The sequence below is a fragment of the Salmo salar genome, chromosome 06 (genome assembly GCF_965601325.2).
Source record: "Salmo salar chromosome 06, fSalSal1, whole genome shotgun sequence".
Classification (NCBI taxonomy): Eukaryota; Metazoa; Chordata; class Actinopteri; order Salmoniformes; family Salmonidae; genus Salmo; species Salmo salar.
Window position 1 is genome coordinate 58,989,259 of NC_138296.1, and position 22,066 is coordinate 59,011,324.

Genomic DNA, 22,066 nt, shown 5'->3' on the forward strand with positions numbered 1-22,066 from the left:
AGAGTACACAGTGGTCAGAATACCTGACCCAAGTGTAGACAGACCTGGCTCTCAAGAGAAGACAGGCTATGTGCACACTGCCCACAAAATTAGGTGGAAACTGAGCTGAACTTCCTAACCTCCTGCTAAATATATGACCATCTTAGAGACACATATTTCTCTCAGATTACACAGATCCACAAAGAATTCGAAAACAAAGCCAATTTTGATAAACTCCCATATCTACTGGTTGAAATACCACAGTGTGCCATCACAGCAGCAAGATTTGTGACCTGTTGCCACAAAAAAGGGCAACCAGTGAAGAACAACCATTGTAAATACAACCCATATTTATGTTTTTGGCCATCAAATAAGAATTTGTTCTTAACTGACTTGCCAAGGTAAATAAAGATTAAATAAAAAATAAAATGTTTATTTTTTTTACCTTTTGTACTTTAACTATTTGCACATCATTACAACATTGTATATAGACATAATATGACATTTGAAATGTCTTTATTCTTTTGGAACTTCTGTGAGTGTAATGTTTACTGTAAATTTGTATTGTTTATTTCACTTTTGTTAATTATTTACTTCACTTGCTTTGTCAATGTTAACATATGTTTCCCATGCCAGTAAAGCCCTTGAATTTAATTGAAATGAGAGAGACAGAACGCAAGAGAGAGAAATAGAGCGAGAGACACAGAGAGAGAAAGCCGCACTGTGAGCAATAAGAAGACTTAATAGTCATATAAAAGTGGATCCCTTGAAAGTGCAAGTCCTGAAAGTTCTCCCCAGGACAAATCCTGACATGATTGCGTGAACGCATTGAACCAACAGGAGTGAACTGATAACTGCTAACAAACGGACAACTGTGTGATCACCCTCTCCGCAGCCGATGTGAGTAAGACCTTTAAACAGGTCAACATTCACAAGGCCGCAGGGCCAGACGGATTTCCAGGACATGTACTCCGAGCATGCGCTGACCAACTGGCAAGTGTCTTCACTGACATTTTCAACCTCTCCCTGTCTGAGTCTGTAATACCAACATGTTTCAAGCAGACCACCATAGTCCCTGTGCCAAAGAACACTAAGGTAACCTGCCTAAATGACTACCGACCCGTAGCACTCACGTCTGTATCCATGAAGTGCTTTGAAAGGCTGGTCATGGCTCACATCAACACCATTATACCAGAAATCCTAGACCCACCCTAATTTGCATACCACACCAACAGATCCACAGATGATGCAATCTCTATTGCACTCCACACTGCCCTTTCACACCTGGACAAAAGGAACACCTATGGGAGAATGCTATTCATTGACTACATTTCAGCGTTCAACACCATAGTGCCCTCAATCACTAAGCTAAGGACCCTGGGACTAAACACCTCCCTCTGCAACTGGATCTTGGACTTACTGATGGGCCGCCCCCAAGTGGTAAGGGTAGGTAACAACACATCCGCCACGCTGATCCTCAACACGGGGGCCCCTCAGGGGTGCGTGCTCAGTCCCCTCCTGTACTCCCTGTTCACCCATGACTACACAGCCAGGCACGACTCCAACACCATCATTAAGTTTGCAGATGACACAATAGTGGTAGGCCTGATCACCAACAACGAAACAGCCTATAGGGAGGAGGTCAGAGACCTGGCCGTGTGGTGCCAGGACAACAACCTCTCCCTCAACGTGATCAAGACAAATGAGATGATTGTGGACTACAAGAAAAGGAGGACCGAGCACGCCCCCATTCTCATTGACGGGGCTGTAGTGGAGCAGGTTGAGAGCTTCAAGTTCCTTGGTGTCCACATCACCAACAAACTAACATGGTCCAAGCACACCAAGACAGTCGTGAAGAGGGTACGACAAAACCTATTCCCTCTCAGGAGACTGAAAATATTTGGCATGGGTCCTCAGATCCTCAAAAGTCAGTTGCACCATCGAGAGCATCCTGACGGGTTGCATCACTGCCTGGTATGGCAACTGCTTGGCCTCCAACCGCAAGGCACTACAGAGGGTAGTGCGTACGGCCCAGTACATCACTGGGGCCATGCTTCCTGCGATCCAGGACCTCTATACCAGGCGGTGTCAGAGGAAGGCCCTAAATATTATTAAAAACTCCAGCCACCCAAGTCATAGACAGTTCTCTCTGCGATCGCACGGTAAGCGGTACAGGAGCGCCAAGTCTAGGACCAAGAAGCTTCTAAACAGCTTCTACCCCCAAGCCATAAGACTCCTGAATATCTAATCAAATGGCTATCCAGACTATTTACATTGCCCCCCCCCCCCCTTTTACGCTGCTGCTACTCTCTGTTATTATCTATGCATAGTCACTTTAATAACTTTACCTACATGTACATATTACCTCAATTACCTCGACTAACCAGTGCCCCCGCACACTGACTCCGTAGCCTCGCTATTGTAATTTTACTGCTGCTCTTTATTTATTTGTTACTTTTATTTCTTTGGGGTATTTTTCTGAAAAATGCATGGTTGGTTAAGAGCTTGTAAGTAAGCATCTCACTCTAAGGTCTTCACCTGTTGTATTCGGCGCATGTGACAAATGACATTTGATTTGATTTGATTTGAAAGCACCGATTACAGATAGATTATACTAGACAAAATTACTGCAACCAAGATAACAAAATAGGTCAGATTCAGTGCATCCAAAATGGCACCCTATTCCCTAGATTGCTATTTGGGACGCCGACATTGTCTACCCTGATCAGATTGTACCCATGAGGACTACAGACTGTATTGAGTCTGTACTGAGCTGTTCTTGTGAGACCAACTGGGATCGAATTCGGGTCTCCTGGGCCCAGTTTTTCAGAAGTTATCTAACCGGATTTCACCAATCGGATACGATTAAATGCATAGAAATAGAATGAATAGAACGAGACTGCTTTAACTCGCTGAGCTAAAGCCTAGATATAAGCTCAGGGAGCTAAGGCAAATCTTCAAGTCTCAGGAAAGGGTACCCATCACCTGACCTTTCATCAGGAACGTCTACATAAGGGGTATCGGATAATGATTGACTTCCAGGGACAGAGGAACAATGCGAATGTAAAGGGCTCCACCCTGGTCAAGGCTGTGTGTAAGCAGAGACGCAGACAGCCAGTGCCATTGTGAGGAATAGCTCACCAAATTATATGGATATCCAATGGCGGAAAATAAAAAAAACTTTTCTAAACATCCAAATTTCACTTTGGCCACTTAACCCTTCTTCTAAAACATGTCCTCAAAAGCACTGCTACATTCTCGGTAAGTTTGAGAAGGGGCCCAGAGAAGGAAGTGCTGAGAATAAGTACTCAAATGGTTGCAGCCAAAAGCCCTTACCATTGTGACAGTGTGCATCCCAAATGGCACCCAATTTCCTATAAAGTGTTATAGGGCGCTGAGTTAATTCTGATGGATGAGTAACAGTTGCTCTGAGATGCGATTTAAATGCTGTCCCAGCTTCAACAAGCACGTTGTCCAAAGAAAATAATCTATGATAGAACATAAACCCTGTAATACTGCCCCTGTTGGATAATGTGCAACATTGACGAGCGGGAGGAAAATACCACAAAGTGAAACTTTCAGTAAATATGACAAGTTGGTCACAGCTGTTTAAATACATACTTTTCTGTCTTTCTGTCAAATGTGCCGGTTCCCAGACTTTGACTGAGAGGGTCAAAATGAACACATTCACTCTCTTATGAATGCTGGAAAGCCGTAATATTTTCACTACTCCAGGTCTCTTCTTCCTCTCCAGTTAAACATCATGAAAACATCAATGTGCTCTTTTTCCCCTTACCTTATTATGAGTCGACGGTTTATTTGTGCAGGTTGTTTGCATCGTCCATTTGAAACAGAGGGGAATGTGCGTACATGCTACTGTATCCAGCAACTTGGGAAGAGAAGAGTGACCATGGAAAATGCATAATGAGGATTCTGTACATCTCAAATGGCACTCTATTCCTGTATAGTACTATACTTCTGACCAGAAGTACAGAATGCTTGGAGTCAGTGACCCATTTTCATATTGATCTTAACCGTTGCTGATCAATGACTGTGTTTTACATTGTTTATCTCTAGGTTTTGAATGTCCATTTTCCATTGTCTTAAATACTCCTCAAAAGTACTTAAATGACTTTGACACATAGACCTATACAGTATTTATTTTAATTATATTTAACCTTTTATTAACTAGTCAAGTCAGTTAAGAACAAATTCTTATGTACAAAAAGGCCTCCTGCGGGGATGGGGGCTGGGATTAAAACTAGAAATAAATTAAATACAAATATAGGACAAAACACACATCATGACAAGAGAGACAACACAACACTACATAAAGAGAGCCCTAAGACAACAACATAGTATGGCAGCAACACATGACAATGACACTTTAACAGAATGTGACTGGCAGAACGGGTGTTGTATGTGGAGGATGAGGGCTGCAGTAGATATCTCAGATAGGGGGGAGTGAGGCTTAAGAGGGTTTTATAAATAAGCATCAACCAGTGGGTCTTGAGACGGTTATACAGAGAGGATCAGTTTACAGAGCAGTATAGCGTGCAGTAAGGTGTCTTATAAGGAGCATTGGTGGTAAATCTGATGGCCGAATGGTAAAGAACATCTAGCCACGTTCGAGAACACCCTTACCTGCCGATCTATAAATTACGTCTCCGTAATCTAGCATAGATAGGATGACATCTGAATCAGGGTTAGTTTTGCAGCTGGGGTGAAAGAGGAACGATTACGATAGAGGAAACCAAGTCTAGATTTAACTTTAGCCTGCAGCTTTGATATGTGCTGAGAGAAGGACAGTGTACCATCTAGCCATTCTCCTAAGTACTTGTATGAGGTGACTACCTCAAGCTCTAAACCCTCAGAGAATGTAATCACACCTGTGGGGAGAGGGGCATTCTTCTTACCAAACCACATGACCGTTGTTTTGAGGGTGTTCAGAACAAGGTTAAGGGCACAGAAAGCTTGTTGGACACTAAGAAAGCTTTGTTGTAGAGCGTTTAAGTAGCACATAAACCTGTAGCTGAAAACTACTGGACGCATTATAAGCTCTATACCAAAAGGCAGACTATTCCCTATAGTGCACCACTTCTGACCAGTGCCATTAGGGATCTGATCAAAAGAAGTGCACTGTGTAGGAAATAGGGTGCCAGTTGGGACGCTATACTATTTTCTCACAACAAGCCCTTGGCATCTAGTACAGCTAGTGAATTAAGACAGTAAACAGATAGAAAACAGTAGTTCAGTTGTGTTGAGAAACTCAAACCACCAGTGCAGGTGTGTGGCTCCGGGCACTCCAGGCACTGTGAGAGCTCCATCTCAAGTCAGCTGAGAGCCTGCGCGCTGACTGACAGCTCCCGTCGTCATAGCAGCCGCCAGAGCGGCGCCTGCCTGGCTTCAAGTGCTGCTGTGAATGGGATGCCGTCACAGCGCTGGCGCCAGGCAGTCGGTAGAAGTGGGAGCTTGCGGCGAAGCCAGGCAACTCGCTACAGCTACTGCAGTGTGAGTGCGTTGAGCTCTATGGTGCCAAGCAATCATGAGATTGGGTTCAACTTGGTCCAGTGGGTAAGAAATGGGGAAACTGCGCACAGCTTTAACGCAAGGTAAAATTAACTCACTCCAGATGAGCTCGGGTCACGAAACGAAATAATGTGCAATTTCCCTCTATGGAAAGTAGGCCAATATAGGCTATCAATAGCTGGAACGTGGAACTGTAGGCTAATACATGGTTATTGGGGTGAAAAGCTCTGGTGAGTAACCTAATTGGCTCTGCGTAATTAGGAGGTAGTCTACATTTGGCACACGTGTGTGTCTTTAGATCACCTGTAGGCCTACAGTCAGAAGTAGCCTACAGACTCAGATGACTTCAAAATAGACTTTCACATGAACAGAGAAGAACATCACTTCAGTGCGCGCCTTCACATAACTTGCTCAAGAATGCGGAAAATATGGGCGGGGTGGAAATATGTGCTCCATTTGAACCAATTCCATTGCTTGGGACAGTGATTGACACTTCCAGGAAGCCAATCTACGAGCAGTTCGCCCTGAGGCGCGACCAGCCCCGTCCACAAGGCTTATAAGACAACTTGACAGCGTGCGCACTGCACTGATTGTATTTAGCGAAGTCTGGGCTAGGATATCTGCTTCTTTCATGCGTAATATCTTATCGCACTCAACTGTCATCATGAAAGCAATAAGTCCTGTGCGGTCTATGAGAAACAACATCACCAACTCGTCGGAACATACCCTCGGCATCGCCCGGAGCAAAAGCCCGATGGATGATCCTCTGAGTCTGCTGTACAATATGAACGACTGCTACACCAAGCTGAAAGAACTCGTGCCCAGCCTCCCGCAGAACAAGAACGTTAGTAAAATTGAGATATTGCAGCACGTTATAGACTATATATTAGACCTTCAGATTGCACTGGACTCTAGCTCAATCATCTCCAGCTGCCAACATCAGCAGCAGCGACCGGGACAGCCAGCATCACCCAGGAACCCCCTAGCAACCATCAATTCCGACATCAGCCTACTCACCTTTCAGGTAAAATTACGAATAGTATAGAACAACTTCATTTTTTTTCTCCAATGAGGGAACTTCTGTTTTGGAGTGGTTCGGAAAAAGAAATAGCCTAACGTAAACATAGTAGGCTGAACAGAAACTAGCTTGTTCAATTGGAGTTCCTGAAATACCCTAACTCCTATGACATGTAAAGTATTCATGTAGTCTATGTAATATGTTATATATGCTTACTTTTGTTAAAGGCGTACAGGCTTATATACAAATATTTATTCGATTCTTTCCAAAGCAGCCTTATATTCTGCTTCACATACATCTGTAAAAATGTACTAAATCTTTTACATTTGATTAAGTGCCACTGTTGGTTGTTGTACAAGTTACAGCTTGGTGGTGAATGAATAGAAACCTAATAGAAACTAGACCGCAGCCACTGTACTAACTCAGCAATGCCAGGAGACTCGATCTGTAAACAGTGATACTGAACAGTGGTTGTCTTGTGTGTTTTTACAGTCAAATGACCAGCTCCCCAAAGAGACAGAGACTGATGACAGCTAAACTCTCCCTCTGACTGGGTAAGTATTTCCTTTAATACTGCCATTATTGCATCCATTTCCATTTGGAAAAGTCATTTTGTTGAGAGGTAAAAGAAAAGGTGCACTCAAATGGGTCAAAACTTTTAAGGACATAGAGACTTGGTATCAGTTACACTTTTAAAAGGGTATTCCACGGACTGTCATATTGTTGACTTGACCGACATTTGACACCACTGATTAACCTACCTGTATCATGATATCATAGGCTCTGGCTACATAATAGACCGGATGGCTACTCCAGTCAGTGGTTGTGTGGGTTCTGAAAACTACTGGTCTGTAGATAATTGTCTGTAAGGAAAAGCAGGCGCCAGCCAGCATCATTATAGCAAGTGTAGATCTAGTCCCACGTTGTACTTAGAGGTTGTCAGGATGTTACTTATTCCTCCGACACAGTCGACGCCTCCATCTGGTGCTCAGGGATTGCCCAGTATTTCAGCCTGTGCGTCCCAAATGGCACCCTATTTCCTTAAGTAGTGCCCTATGGGCCCTGTTTAAAAGTAGTGTGCTACATAGGGAAAGGGGTGCCATTTGGGACAGACTTCCACCAGTATTTCAGTGTTTGGTTAAAGTAGAAAAATAACTGTGGCTTCCTCTCAGGCGCCAGTCTGACTGTCCAGTTCCCTGTCTGTCCTTTAGCCTGGCTTCTCTCTAAATGTTACCCTCTTTTCTCTCCCCAGTCTATTACAGGTGTGTTTTAAACAGGACCCCATGTTCACCTCCACTGGCTGGCTGGATTTCCTCTTGACTTAAGTTGATCTTTTTTCCTAAAAGGAGATACAAGTATGTGTTTTAAAGTTTTTAATTTATCTACTGGCCTTTTCTTTTTTCTTTCAACGGAAGAATGATATCTCACCAACAATGGAAACACAAGGACAGAATAACTGACTGAAAAGATAGTATTGAAACAAGATATCTTTCAACGACAGGATTCTGCTTTTTCCTGGGCAGGTGGCGCATGAAACACAGGAGAACTCTAAATGTTTGCTGTTTCTTACGGACGGACTAATGGACACTCACTGTATATAAATGTTAAGACCAAAATCATGCCTGTATAGTATCAGATTGGTTGCAGAGAATATAATGAGGAATGTTGTAAATTGCACTTTTATACAATAATAAATTAGATTCCTTATACTGTACAATTGTTAATATCCATATTATGTTTTATGAGGGATTATATTGGAACTTTGTAAGTGGTGTAAATATACACATTTCCAACTGACAATTTTCAATTTTCAACATTGTCACTGGACTTTCTCTTACATCGAAGGATGGTGGAACTGCATTCCATTTAACTTGCTTTTAAATGTATCTGAAAGATTCAGACTATCATTAGGAAGACCACATAACAAGGCTCAATGTATTGCAGTTACTAATCTTATCCAGTTATCCAGGATGGTGTGCTGGTGCCCATCTAGTCACTGATGGTTCTCTGTAGCTCAGTTGGTAGAGCATGACGCTTTCAATGCCAGGAAAGTGGGTTTGATTCCCGGGACAACCCATACATAAATAACTTATGCACCATGACTGTAAGTTGCTTTGGATAAAATTGCATATTATATTATTACATATTAAGATGCTTACTACTATTTTTGCATGGGTGGAGCACGCCTCCTGCTGGTGGACATTAAGAAGAAACTGCTATATGAGAAAACATACCGGTCCATACATATCATTTCCAACACGCCTACGTGGGAACAAACAAGAGGTCAGACTCTGTATACGGCATCCAGATTTTATTTTTCAGTCCGATTAATGTCTGACGGCAAAATTCACTTATTTTCCTTTATAGATAGAATCCCCTATTTTATTTTATTTTTTTCTCCGACACGGTTATCATCAGACTGGGTAAAATACACCATAGAACATCACAGTGCATGCTACACATACACATAGGAGGGCACTCTGACATTTGCACAGACGTCAAACTAATTTGCATATGCATCGCACGGGTCATCTGTAGCCAGATTTGTGAATCCGATGCCATCAAATGTATATTTCAATGGCATTGGATACGTAGTACTAGTGTTACGGGACGAGACAGACCATGACAACATTTAATAAACCAAAATGATTTTACAACCACTGTTCATTACAAAGAAGCGTACATACAGTCCAATTTATCACATGGCGAATGCAACTGAACTTTTCTGAACATACTTCTCGTTCTAAATGTTTTTCTTAAAACCACTTGTCACATATTAGTGTCAACGTCCCCTCCCTTTTCTCCTCAAATGTTTGTTAGTGTTGTAAGGAGGGCCCATAGCACTGGTCAAATGTAGTGCACTTTATAGGGAATAGGGTGCCATTTGGGATGCAACCATAGTTAAAAGTCCTGTGGCTATAGCAACATTGCAGAACAGTTCAGTTGAGTCTCCTCCATGACATTTGCTGAGACACGGCAAAGACAGATCCTACATACACTTTTGTTCAATTGGCTCACGTGTTCATTTGCATTTATTCTTCATCGATGTTTTATTGTACAGAACCCACAAGCTCCATACATCACTAGTTGACACACACAGGGAGCAGCAGCTAAGAATAATACTGTTGGCACATGCTCCTAGACTGGTCCCGGATAGATTTGTGCTCTTGCCAACTCCATTGCTCATTGTCAATCCCTTGGCATGACAATGAGTGACAAGAAGTTGGCCTGATAGCACAAACAGACTGGCACTCAAGCTTAAAATGCTTGCTCTAGTGCAGGACAATTCACAGACAGTTGTCAATTATACTGTAAGTAACTAACTACCAAGATAGTTAGTATGGGTCACTTCACATGATGAAAATACACAATACAACAGTGCGCTGCCTCTTCAGTACATAGTAGCCTCGTGAAACCAGACCGACCGCTGCGCTCTCCTTCTATTTCACTGAAGTAAAACAGAATGTGAGCACGCAGAATCAGGCCGGTTTAACGAGGCTATCTACGTAGCACACACCTAGGAACATATAGCCCTAAAAATCTTAATTTATCTACCCATTTAGCTAGCTACGGTACCTTGCTACTCATGCTTTGTTCAGACTACCACACCAAAGATTTACTGACAGAGTGCTCTCCAGGGGTCTCCCTCCTGGGTACGATGTGGGAGGGGAGGCTCACAGGATGCTCTCGCGCTCCTCTCCGAAGGTGACGCTGTCAGAGGACACGCTGGTGATCTCTGGGGGATCCCCGGGGTTCAGCCCCCGCTTCAGGTGCACCACGCGCACGTTCTCGTTGTGCGGCCCGGACTTGGTGGTGCCGGAACCCGGGGAGATGATGATCTCGCTGGTGGAGGAGGAGGTAGGGGTGGAGCAGGTAGTGTCGGTCGACCCCACCGGAGCACTCTGCCCTGGGCAACGCTGCTGCTGGGCGTTGGTGTTGTTGTTGAGGGTGGTGTTGCTGGGCGTGCGGTTCAGGTTGTAGCTCTTGGACGAGGGCCAGCTCTCTTCGGGGCTGCTGGCCAGCAGGCTGCACTGGTCCTCGGAGCAGATGGACATGCGGGCCACGGCCGGGTCCTGGAGACCACTCAGGCTGCTGGGCAGACCCCTCTTCCTGGCTGCCAGGCTCTGGCTCTCCTCCTGGTCCAGGTCGATGAGGTTGGCCCTTTCCAGCTGGGAAAGGTCGGCCTCCTCGTCCTGAAGAGAGTGGTTGGGGGAGCTCTCATTAGACCGCATGCCAGAGTCCGATGAATCCTTCTTATCCAGCATGGCATCGGAGAGATATTCTTTCCCCTTAGCCAGGGCCAGAGAGCTGCTGCAGGAGGATGCTTTGGTTTCACCGGGCTTCTTCCCGTCGCCCAGGAGAGGAGTGTCGGAGTTCTCTGAATCCTCGTCGTCGCTGGTCAGCTTCTGGTAACGCAGCCCGCCGGTGGCCTTCAACTTGAGATCGGCGGCTCCCAGAAACAGTCCGCTCCCCCTGTCGCTGCATCCGGAGGTCTTGCGGCCCAGCAGGGTTTTAGAGGAGCCATGGGGGTCCTGCTTCTCATCTTCCTCTGTGATGGGGTCCAGGGGGGCTTCAGCATTGGTGAAGTCTGGGGCGTCTACAGTGGGGGGCTTGGTGGTGCTTCCCTTGGCGGTAGCCTTGTCCTTGGTCTTATCTTCGGAGCTGGAGGAGGTCATGAACTGGTTGGGGTGGGGCTGGACGGGCTTCTCTCCCCCGCCTCCGCCCACCTCCAGCGTGGCCATCTGGGCGATGTACTCCTGGTAGGCGTTGCGGTACTCGGATTGCTGCTTTTCCGTCAGCTTGACGATGTCGTTGGACGACTCCGGGGAGTTGAGGCTGGACATGCTGGGGGTGCGGTGGGTCGGGGCCTGGGGAGAGGGGAGGTTATGGAACATTACATTTAATAGAGTAAGACATTGAAAGACTGAGGAGGGCCTAGATCTGTGGTCTAAGTATACACTACTGTTCAAAAGTTTTAGAACACCTACTCATTCAAGGGTTTTTCTCTATTTTTACTATTTTCTACATTGTAGAATAATAGTAATGACATCAAAGCTATGAAATAACATATATGGAATCATGTAGTAACCAAATAAGTGTTAAACAAATGTAAATATATTTTATATTTGAGATTCTTCAAATAGCCACCCTTTGCATTGATGACAGCTTTGCACACTCTTGGCATTCTCTCAACCAGCTTCATGAGGTAGTCACCTGGAATGCATTTCAATTAACAGGTGTGCCTTCTTAAAAGTTAATTTGTGGAATTTCATTCTTAATGCATTTGAGCCATTCAGTTGTGTTGTGACAAGGTAGGGGTGGTATACAGAAGATACCCCTATTTGGTAAAAGACCAAGTCCATATTATGGTGAGAACAAATAAGCAAAGAGAAACGACAGTCCATCATTACTTTAAGACATGAAGGTCAGTCAATATGGAACATTTCAAGAATTTAGAAAGTTTCTTGAAGTGTAGTCGCAAAAACCATCAAGCACAATAATGAAACTGGCTCTCATGATGACCGCCAAAGGAATGGAAGATCCAGAGATAAGTTCATTAGAGTTACCAGCCTCAGAAATTGCAGTCCAAATAAATTCTTTACAAAGTTAAAGCAAAAGACATATCTCAACATCAACTGTTCAGAGGAGACTGCGTGAATCAGGCCTTCATGATCGAATTGCTGCAAAGAAACCACTACTAAAGGACACCAATAATAAGAAGAGACTTGCTTGGGCCAAGAAACACGAGCAATGGACATTAGACCAGTGGAAATTTGTCCTTTGGTCCAAATGTGAGATTTTTGGTTCCAACCGCCTTGTCTTTGAGAGACACGGTGTGAGTGAAAGGATGATCTCCGCATTTGTATTTTCTACCGTAAAGCATGGAGGAGGTGTTATGGTGTGACAGTGCTTTGCTGGTGACACGGTCTGTGATTTATTTAGAATTCATGGCACATTTAACCAGCATGGCTACCACAGCATTCTGCAGCGATACGCCATCCCATCTGGTTTGGGCTTAGTGGGACATTTGATTTTCAACAGGACAATGACCCAACACACCTCCAGGCTGTGTAAGGGCTATTTGACCAAGAAGGAGAGTGCTGGAGTGCTGGATCAGATGACCTGGCCTCCACACTTACCCGACCTCAACCAAATTGAGATGGTTTGGGATGAGTTGGACTGCACAGTGAAGGAAAAGCAGCCAAAAAGTGCTCAGCATATGTGAGAACTCCTTCAAGAATGTTGGAAAAGGATTCCAGGTGAAGCTGGTTGAGAGAATGCCAAGAGTGTGCAAAGCTGTAATCAAGGCAAAGGGTGGCTATTTGAAGGATCTCAAATATATTTTGATTTATTTAACACTTATTTGGTTATTACATGATTCCATACGTGTTATGTCATAGTTTTGATGTCTTCACTATTATTCTACAAAGTAGATAATAGTAAAAATAAAGAAAAACCCATGATGAGTAGGTGTTCTAAAACTTTTGACCGGTAGTGTACATGAAGGCAAATGTGCTATCATTTGGTTTACATACAGGTCAATGGCTTAAATCATGGTTCTGTACATATAGTTATTCAATACCAGTCTTTCTGTCAATGTAATATAATGATGCAATATAGACCTCTCTACAATGGAAAATACCACCAGTCACTCACCATCCATGTGTTATTGCTGTGCCTGGGAGGCTCATCCAGTCCCACGTTGCTTAGTTCCTCAAAGCTCAGGTTGAAGCTGTACATTGGTGAGTTGGCGTCGAGGTTGACAGCACTAGCTTGGGGCGGGGCGACCTGGCGCCTCGGTTCCCCGTGGCCCGCCACACTGCTGCCCATCTCGCTGGGAGCCTCCTCATGAAGCACCTGGCTCTCCACGTGACGCATCTCCAACACCTAGAAGAAGAAGAAGATGAAGGAGGAGGACTACAGATGACTGGGTTTAGTGTGTACAATCAAAAACACATCTTTTGACCAATGGCTAAAATTATAACCCTTTAAGAAAACCAAACCTCATGTCTCTAGTAATCTTTTAAAAAGTTATTGGAGTTTTTACCCTTGTAGAATGCCCAGAATTATAGTGACTAAATCAATGGAGGCCAGAGAATAAGTGTGGTCAAAAATCTGGAAAATTGCATCATGTCAGCTAGGCTGGATTCTGTGCAAGAATTAAGGCTACTGGCTACCTGACAGGCTCACTTTGCTGTTGAACTCGTTATCTTTTTGTATTGAATTGCAGGACATTATACAATATAGAGGTAAGATGGATATTGATTTTGAAACGTGACATGTAATATTTTCATATTTTAGCATATGCTTTTCATATGTAATTGGAAATTCCTGTTATTTTTCAAATATTTCTCACAAAAACAAACATATCGCTGTGAAATGTCAATGGAGCACTGAATTTACAGATGTAGGATCTTAATTTGATCTCTCTTTTGTCGCTGACAATTTTCCCGCCCAGCCGGAAATGCAATCTTGTAGTGTACTCAAGGTTTAAAAAGACTTCTAAAGTTTGTAATTTCCACTTTAAAATGTCAGACTTGATTTGCCCTAACGAAGAATGTATTAACCCCTACAAAAAATGTAAATGAATTATGATCCACATAATAATTCACATTTCCTGTTGCTGCAGGATTATGTTCCTTCTGTCGCAAACTGGCTCAAATTAAGATCCTACATCTGTATAAGCTTTTTATTTTCAAAGCCTTTTACATTTAATTCAGCTCGTGTCATGCTAATTTTGCGTTTTGTGATCCGCAGAAACAACTTTGAAGACAACGACCACAAAATGTAAAAGTGACAAAAGTTGTTACAAGAAACCTGCACAGCTATGTCAACAGAGCTCGGTGCTTATCATAGGATGTATTAGGTATGAAATCCAACTCTTTGGACATAATGTTAATGATTTGTTAGAGAAAGACCCCATTGAACGATTCAGAACATGAATAATATTTGTCTTTGTAAAAATGTATTTTATAACATAAGGAGGTGAAATTTCATCACCAAAGCGCATTTTGGGCAGACACCCTACTGAGTTAAGAACCATACTGTAACAGCAGTGTCCACTGTTAAAGCTGATGGTAAATACACTACACAATAAAAAGAAACAGGTAAGAGCAAAGTTAGAACCAAAGTACTCACCGTTCCTCTGAAGAGCTGCCAGTCTCCAAAGTTCATTTTCATCTCATTCTTCAGTTCATCGATGTTGCACTGGGTCAGAACTCTGCCGTTCACATTAGCCTGAGGGAGAGAAGCAATGGAGAGATGGTTAATGGGGGGGATGTCAGAAATACCCCTCTCTCTCTCTCTCTCTCTCAAGCTCACCTTCTTAATGGTGGCTGTGTATTGGACCAGCATGCTCTGGTCGATGCCCTCGATCTGTTTGACGCGCTCACACACTGCGTCTGTGTTCATGGAGCTCAGGAGGATGACCGGGGTGGCCGACACCACAGAGGCAGAACCCTGACACACACACACAACCAGGTCCAGAACACATTGTCAATGACAGGATTATTGTTGTTAGGATGCTAACTGATGTAGATACTGAACACTACAAGGCCGCTGACTAGTGAAATATTTGATCTGCTCATAGTGCTTCTGTCCTTAATATAGCAAAACTGCTTAAGACCTATTTACAATTAAACGGTTTGGAACCTTGTAAGATACATTGTAGATGTGTAACATGTTTGATTTAGTCACTTTTACAGTCTCTATAAGCATTTCAAACATTAGCTTAAGTCCTCTCCTTACCACAAACCCTCACACACTCCCACCTCTCGCACCTCATCAAAGTCGACATGTCCTATGAAGACAGCCATTCTACTCAGTCAGTGGCATTGCCTGTGGTTTCATAAAGACCTGAAACTAACCTGTTTGAATAAATAATAGTCATGCACCATTTTATTGCTGTGTGCGTTCTATCCATACTAGCATCACAGCAATCTAGCGCTAGATGTGTATCACTTACCAGTAATATTTTCTCCATTCATCTTTGGTGAGGTGTGTGGTGTCATATATCTAACTCAAAGAAATATAATCACTATATCGGACATCCTCATTCAAGTAAATTCAATGATCTGAGGGGATATCTGTTATAGTGATTCTATTTCTATGGTCTAACTCTTGCGTTAGTGAGTAACCTAGTAGTAGTACTACTTTACAGATAACAGGAAGTGATGTCATTTCCTCCTCACAGATAACATCCAAGGTGTTTTACCATACTGTATTCTCTCATCCACTCACTGACGTTTGGTCTGGGCCTAATGCCGTGACAACGTCTAATAACCCATAGTCTACAGCCCATTGCCATACTGTACCATGCCATACTCACCCTAGGATAACGCCACTCTCATCAACAACCCATTATAGATCAGATATTATATTTGTCTCATACTGTACCTACTAAGGGTTTATGTGGCCTACGTTCTCTTCATGTTCCTCTCCCCTATACCATGCCTTTACCTTTGCAGGTTTGAACGGAGTTTCAGCATGGAACTCTATTTTATTTCATTCTATGTTATTCCATTTTTACCCAGACTGGCAGAGCATACTACAATAGTGAAATACATAATAACTTGAAAAGGGAGAAATTGTATTCGGACTTCTAACGTCCATCAAATAGCTATTAACCCAGGTTACATACAGATGACAACATCATCGTTGTAGAGGAGAAAAAACTAAGGAGGTAGACATCTTCAAGACAGGAAATAGAGAGAAAGAGAGAGAAAGAGAGTGGATTGAGAGAGGGAGAGAGAAATACAAAGAAAGAGTGGAGAGAGACAGAAATACAAAGAAAGAGAGTAGAGAGAGAGGGAGAGAGACAGAAATACAAAGAAAGAGTGGAGCGAGAGAAAGCATGTCTTCATCATGATGAGAAAAATGTGTGATATCTGCAGGGTTCAGTGGTTTTTAGGACAGTCTGATGCAGCGAGGTCATTGTGTTTCTGTGTTTGTGTGTGTGGGGGGGGGGGGGGGGGGGGTGTATGACGAAGAAAGAAAGCAGCGTGTTTTTGTAAAAGAAGGACGTGTTTCTTGTGAAATTAACTTCTCTCTTAGAATCTACTAGCACTGACTTTGCTCATAACTTCTTTATTGAGGAAAAATGTACTTCCCACGACTGTGCTATGTTGTCGTCTCACCTAGCTATCTTAAGATGAATGCACTAACTGTAAGTCGCTATGGATAAGAGCGTCTGCTAAATGACAAAGGTGTTAAATGTAGAATCCGATCAGAATGTTCTAATGTTTAAACAATCTGAATCAGAAGGTTCAAACAAGCATGTAGAAGCTAATTAAAACATACATGTTTATACATCCAGAGATGCCATTCTAGATGCACTACTTCTATCTATGCACTATGACGTACTGGCTAATACTTACGTGTCCACTGCTCGGATCCCGGGGAAAGCCACTTTTAAGTGGGAATGGACGTGGTGGAGGTGCATGAACAGGGAAAGTGCCCACATACTGGCGTGGCAGCTGGTAAACATGATGGGGGAAATATGGCTGGAGGGAGGGGGGAATACCAGGGAGATAGGAAACACGTTTAACATGGGGTAAAATCAAATAAAAACAACACTTAAAAGGTGTCTGATGATGAGATATGAGATATAGACTGAGGCAAATAGAATTAAATGAAAACAGGCAAATTAAATACATTCACAGCAAGTGAAATACACTATGTATGCATGTAGTGACTTCAGAAAGCATTCACACCCCTTGACTTGTTCTACATTTTGTTGTTCTACAACCTGGATGTTGGGCCTACACACAATACAGCACAATGTCAAAGTGGAATTATGTTTTTCAATTTTTTTACAAATTAATAAAAAATTTAAAACTGAAATGTCTTGAGTCAATAAGTATTCAACCACATTGTCATGGCAAGCCTAAATAAGTTCAGGAGTAAAAATGTGCTTAACAAGGTTATATGGACTCTGTCTGCAATAACAGTGTTCAACATGATTTTTTAATGACTAACAAATTTCTGTACCACAAACATTTCAAACAGGTTCAACCGCAAAGACCAGGGAGATTTTCCAATGCCTCGCAAAGGGCACATATTGGTAGATGGGTAAAAATAAAAAAAAAGCAGACATTGAATATCCCTTTGAGTATGGTGAAATTATTAATTACACTTTGGATGTTGTATTAATACACCCAGCAACTACAAAGATACAGGCGTCCTTCCTAACTCAGTTGCCGGAGAGGAAGGAAACTGCTCACGGATTTCACCATGAGGCCAATGGTGACTTTAAAACAGTTAGAGTTGAATGGCTCTGATTGGAGAAAACTGAGGATGGATCAACAACATTGTAGTTACTCTACAATACTAACCTAATTGACAGAGTGAAAAGAAGGAAGCCTGTACAGAATAAAACTATTCCAAAACATGCATCCTGTTTTCATTAAGGCACTAAAGTAAAACTGAGGCAGACTCATCCATTGCTTAAAAATATTCCATGTTTGCATCAAGGCACTAAAGTCATACTGCAAGAAATTTAGAAAAATGAACATTATGCCCTAAATATAAAGCGTTATGTTTAGGGCAAATTCAACAACACATCAATTGAGTACCACTCTTCATATTTTCAAGCATGGTGGCGGCTGCATGGATGGCTGCATGGGTATGCCTGTCATCAGCTAGGACTAGAGAGTTTTTTTTTTATCTTTAGGATAAAAAGATACGGATTAGAGCTGAGCCCAGGCAAAAATCATATAGGAAAACCTAGTTCAGTCTGCTTTCCAACAGACACTGGGAGACAAATTCACCACTCAACAGGACAATAACCCAAAACACAAGACCAAATATAAAGTGAAGTTGCTTACAAAGACAACATCCAATGTTCGGCCTAGTTACAGTTTGGACTTAAATCGGCTCGAAAATCTATGGCAAGACTTGAAAATGGCTGTCTAGCAATGCTCAACAACTTGACAGAGCTTGAATATTTATTTTAAGAATAATGTGCAAATATTGTACAATCCAGGTGTGCGAAGCCCTGTTTTTGTTTTTTTACCCCTTTTTCTCCCCAATTTTGTGGTGTCCAATTGGTAGTTAAAGTCTTGTCTCATCGCTGCAACTCCTGTACGGACTCGGGAGAGGCGAAGGTCGAGAGCCGTGCGTCCTCTGAAACACAACTCAATCAAGCCGCACTGCTTCTTCACACAATGCCCACTTAACCCGGAAGCCAGCCAAACCAATGTGTCGGAGGAAACACCGTACACCTGGCGACCGTGTCAGAGTGCATTGCGCCCGGCCAGCCACAGGAGTCGCTAGTGTGCGATGGGATAAGGATATCCCTGCCGGCCCAACCCTCCCCTAACCCGGACGACGCTGGGCCAATTGTGCGCCACCCATGGGTCTCCCGGTCGCGGCCGGCTGTGACAGAGCCTGGACTCGAACACAGAATCTCTAGTGGCACAGCTAACACTGCGATGCAGGGTCTTAGACCACTGCACCACGAGACTTACCCAAAAAGACTTACAGCTGTAATCGCTGCCAACTCAGGGATATTTCTGTATTTAATTTTCAATATATTTGCAAAATTTCTAAAAACATGTTTTCACTTTGTCATTATTGGGGTAGTGTGTGTAGATGGGTGAGAGAAAATATATATATATAATTTATTTTGAATTCAGGTTGTAACAACAAAATGTGGAATAAGTCAAGGGGTATAAATACTTCCTGAAGGCACCGTGTGTATGTTACATTGCAGATAACTGAAACATTACAAAACTATAAATAACATGACAGCTCTGTAAATTATATACCAAAAGTGTCCCGCAAAGTGAGAAGGGGGACGATAACATAAAAATGATTGGAAGGGTGGTGGGAAATGTAGGCAAAATCATGGGTTGAGGTTCGAAGCCCTTTGCTTTGTTGCAGAGGCCATCACGTGTCATCTTAATTTACAGCATTTCCCTCACTCAGACAACAAATAATTAGCAAAAGTTGCCCAATTAGCAGGAGGGATGGGGGCAACTTCTTGTTGCACGCAGTGCTCAAGTTCAGAACGTCTTGTCAGTCAAATATTGTTACTGTGCAGCTGCGTTCCAATTTAGGCACTTATCTAAGGCCCTGTAAATTCCGTGATGCGGTAAACGCGGACAGATTCATGAATCCAGACATTTAAACGGAATTCAACAATATTCAAAATGGTATTGAATTTAGTAGGAAATTATTTCATTTTCCCAAGTTTATCATAGGACATGAACAGAATGTATCAGTGATTCGTATTTCCTGCAACTTTCTGATAAAGCAACAAGAATTCCCCATCTGTGTGTTGCGCACATCTACCACTTTGTGTAGCCTATCGCAATGATGCTAATGACAAGTCTTCTGGTAGATGGAAAGGCTTCCCCAAAAAACATTCTCACTTAAATGTTAACTACAAAGTAGCCTATGTTTACCTGGCAGAATGATATCATGATTATTTGCATCTATCCAGTGGGTATTTCTTTTGCAAACTCTAACATCACATGTGCGCTACAAAAACATAGATAAACAGCCTCTTGCTTGGTGACATTAGAATTAAAGGGTAGCTACACCCAAAATTCTATAATTTTCCCCAGACCTCAAAAAGTGGCCTTCTGATGTGGTTTAAGCATTCTTGTGGACTTAGAACATCCAATTTTGTTGTTTATCTATTAAAAATTGTTATTTTGAGAGCGAAAAACGGAATATACAGGGGAAAACGAAACCAGGAAAAACTAAACGGATAAAAAAACTATTATAGAAAAACTAAACAGAATCAAGCAAAAAATACAACTGACTTTATAGGGCCCTACTTATCAGTGCACCAATCTGCCATTTTGAACCCATATATGGGTATGAGTGTAAAGGGGCTACAGGACATTCTACTCCAAAATGCATGAACATTTAATTATATTCTTATCCTTTAAAACGCATCTGAAAATCAAGGACAGTTCAATAGTATCTCTTGATGTCAATGACGTCACCAGCCAATTCTATATTAACCCCAAAAATGATATAGCTAGCATAACGTTACTGCCTTTTAGCGTACGCATACACGTAGCTGCCAAAATAAAGGAAACACCAACATATAGTGTCTTAATAGGGCGTTGGGCCCACATGAGCGAGAATAGCTCCAATACACCTTGGCATAGATTCTACAAGTGTCGGGAACTGTATCGGGGGGATGCGACACCATTCTTCCACAAGAAACTCGGCGACGATTTAGCAGCAGGGGAAACACTGGACACGATATAGGCCTAGAGTCAGAGTCTACAACTGAAGCTTTGGTCATTCCGTTTGGAACCAGGCCCTTCTCAGAGTCCTGGAAATGAAAGGACCATGATGTTGACGACATGGTGGTGTTCTTGCCTATACACTCACCCTGTTGTAGAAGGGGTGCTGGGGGCCAGCTATGCCACTGTAGTAGCTGCTACGTGGCGGTGGGGACACCACCCCTGGCGGGTTGAAGGGCCCGTTGAAGGAGGGGGAGTAGGCGGACATGCCTGACTGCTGGCTGTAGACGGAGGTGGGACGGGGAGCGGCCTCCTGCAAGGGCAGGCTGGGATAGGTCACCGCTCCGATGCTCATCTGCTCCCTGGCAGCACGCACGTCTGGGGGGGGGAGAAGAGGGAAAGATACAGGCAAAGAGAAATGTGAAATTAAAAGTAGTAAAAAAAAAAATCTTTTAACTCTTCCAGTCTCGTTCAGAAAAAAAATCCAAAAGTCAACTGTTGTATTCAGGTTGCCTACGTCATGTCTACAAACAATTGTGTGGAACTCAAATTATTTGACACACAGACACAGCTAGCTAGGCTCCCCTTCACCTGCGGCATGCACGTCAGAAAGAGAGAGAAAGAGAGAGAGAGAGAGACGCAGACAGAAAAAGTTTTCGTAAAACTCAGATGTTGTAAATCGACTAATAAGTACATTTGCAAAGTAGTTTTATTACTTATGAACAGGCTTACATCTGAAATGCCCTGAAAACAAACCTGAAACAAACTATAGTACCTCTATGACTTTCACTCACCTGCGATGATCTCTCGTAGTTTGGGGTCGAGGTTGACGGTGCAGGGTAGGAAAGTTTTCATGTCACGCGAGTTGAGGACCGGGGTACGGGAGGAGAGGAACACCTCGAAGCTACGCACATCCCCGTCAATCTCCAACAGGGGCTCCACATCTTTTGTGGTGGGAATGTTTTTGGAGATCCTAAAAACACCAGAGACAAACATTGAAAAAGCCATTACAAACCCATGTTGGTTAGATTGACGTCATGTCAAAACAGATGAGGAAAGACCTATAGCTATTCTAAACTGAAAGGCTGCTTCGTTTGTTTGGCATACTTTTATGAAGCTTACCCACAAAAGCCTTAGATAAAACATAAAATATATCTTTATCCAAAAAATGTAATTTCAATGGAGGTTATGGGAAATGAAATTGCAATGAGGAAAATAATATCCTTTTAAAAATAAGAAAAAATAAGAATTCTGTGAGCTTCATGGATAAAACAGACATAAAATAGTATTTCAAGTGACAATGAAGGAAGTTTTTTTTTAATGGAATATACAGTTG

At 42.8% G+C, this 22,066-nt stretch overlaps 1 protein-coding gene across 8 annotated transcripts in view; it reads right to left on the reverse strand.

Moving 5' to 3' along the window:
* Positions 1 to 8,822: 8,822 nt before the first annotated feature.
* Positions 8,823 to 22,066, reverse strand: part of kidins220b (kinase D-interacting substrate 220b) — a 42,927-nt gene continuing 29,683 nt past the window's right edge. For 5 of the 8 annotated variants that reach the window (XM_014204842.3, XM_014204840.3, XM_014204841.3 and 2 more), the window contains exons 24-30: positions 21,525 to 21,703; positions 20,879 to 21,108; positions 16,903 to 17,028; positions 14,849 to 14,986; positions 14,666 to 14,764; positions 13,184 to 13,414; positions 8,823 to 11,394 (exon numbers count right to left, since the gene is read on the reverse strand). In XM_014204842.3, coding sequence (XP_014060317.2) covers positions 10,201 to 11,394; positions 13,184 to 13,414; positions 14,666 to 14,764; positions 14,849 to 14,986; positions 16,903 to 17,028; positions 20,879 to 21,108; positions 21,525 to 21,703 — 2,197 coding nt within the window. In that variant the 3' untranslated portion in view covers positions 8,823 to 10,200. The remainder of the gene's footprint in view (positions 11,395 to 13,183; positions 13,415 to 14,665; positions 14,765 to 14,848; positions 14,987 to 16,902; positions 17,029 to 20,878; positions 21,109 to 21,524; positions 21,704 to 22,066) is intronic. The other 3 variants (XM_045720734.2, XM_014204845.3, XM_014204844.3) reach the window with 1 other exon arrangement.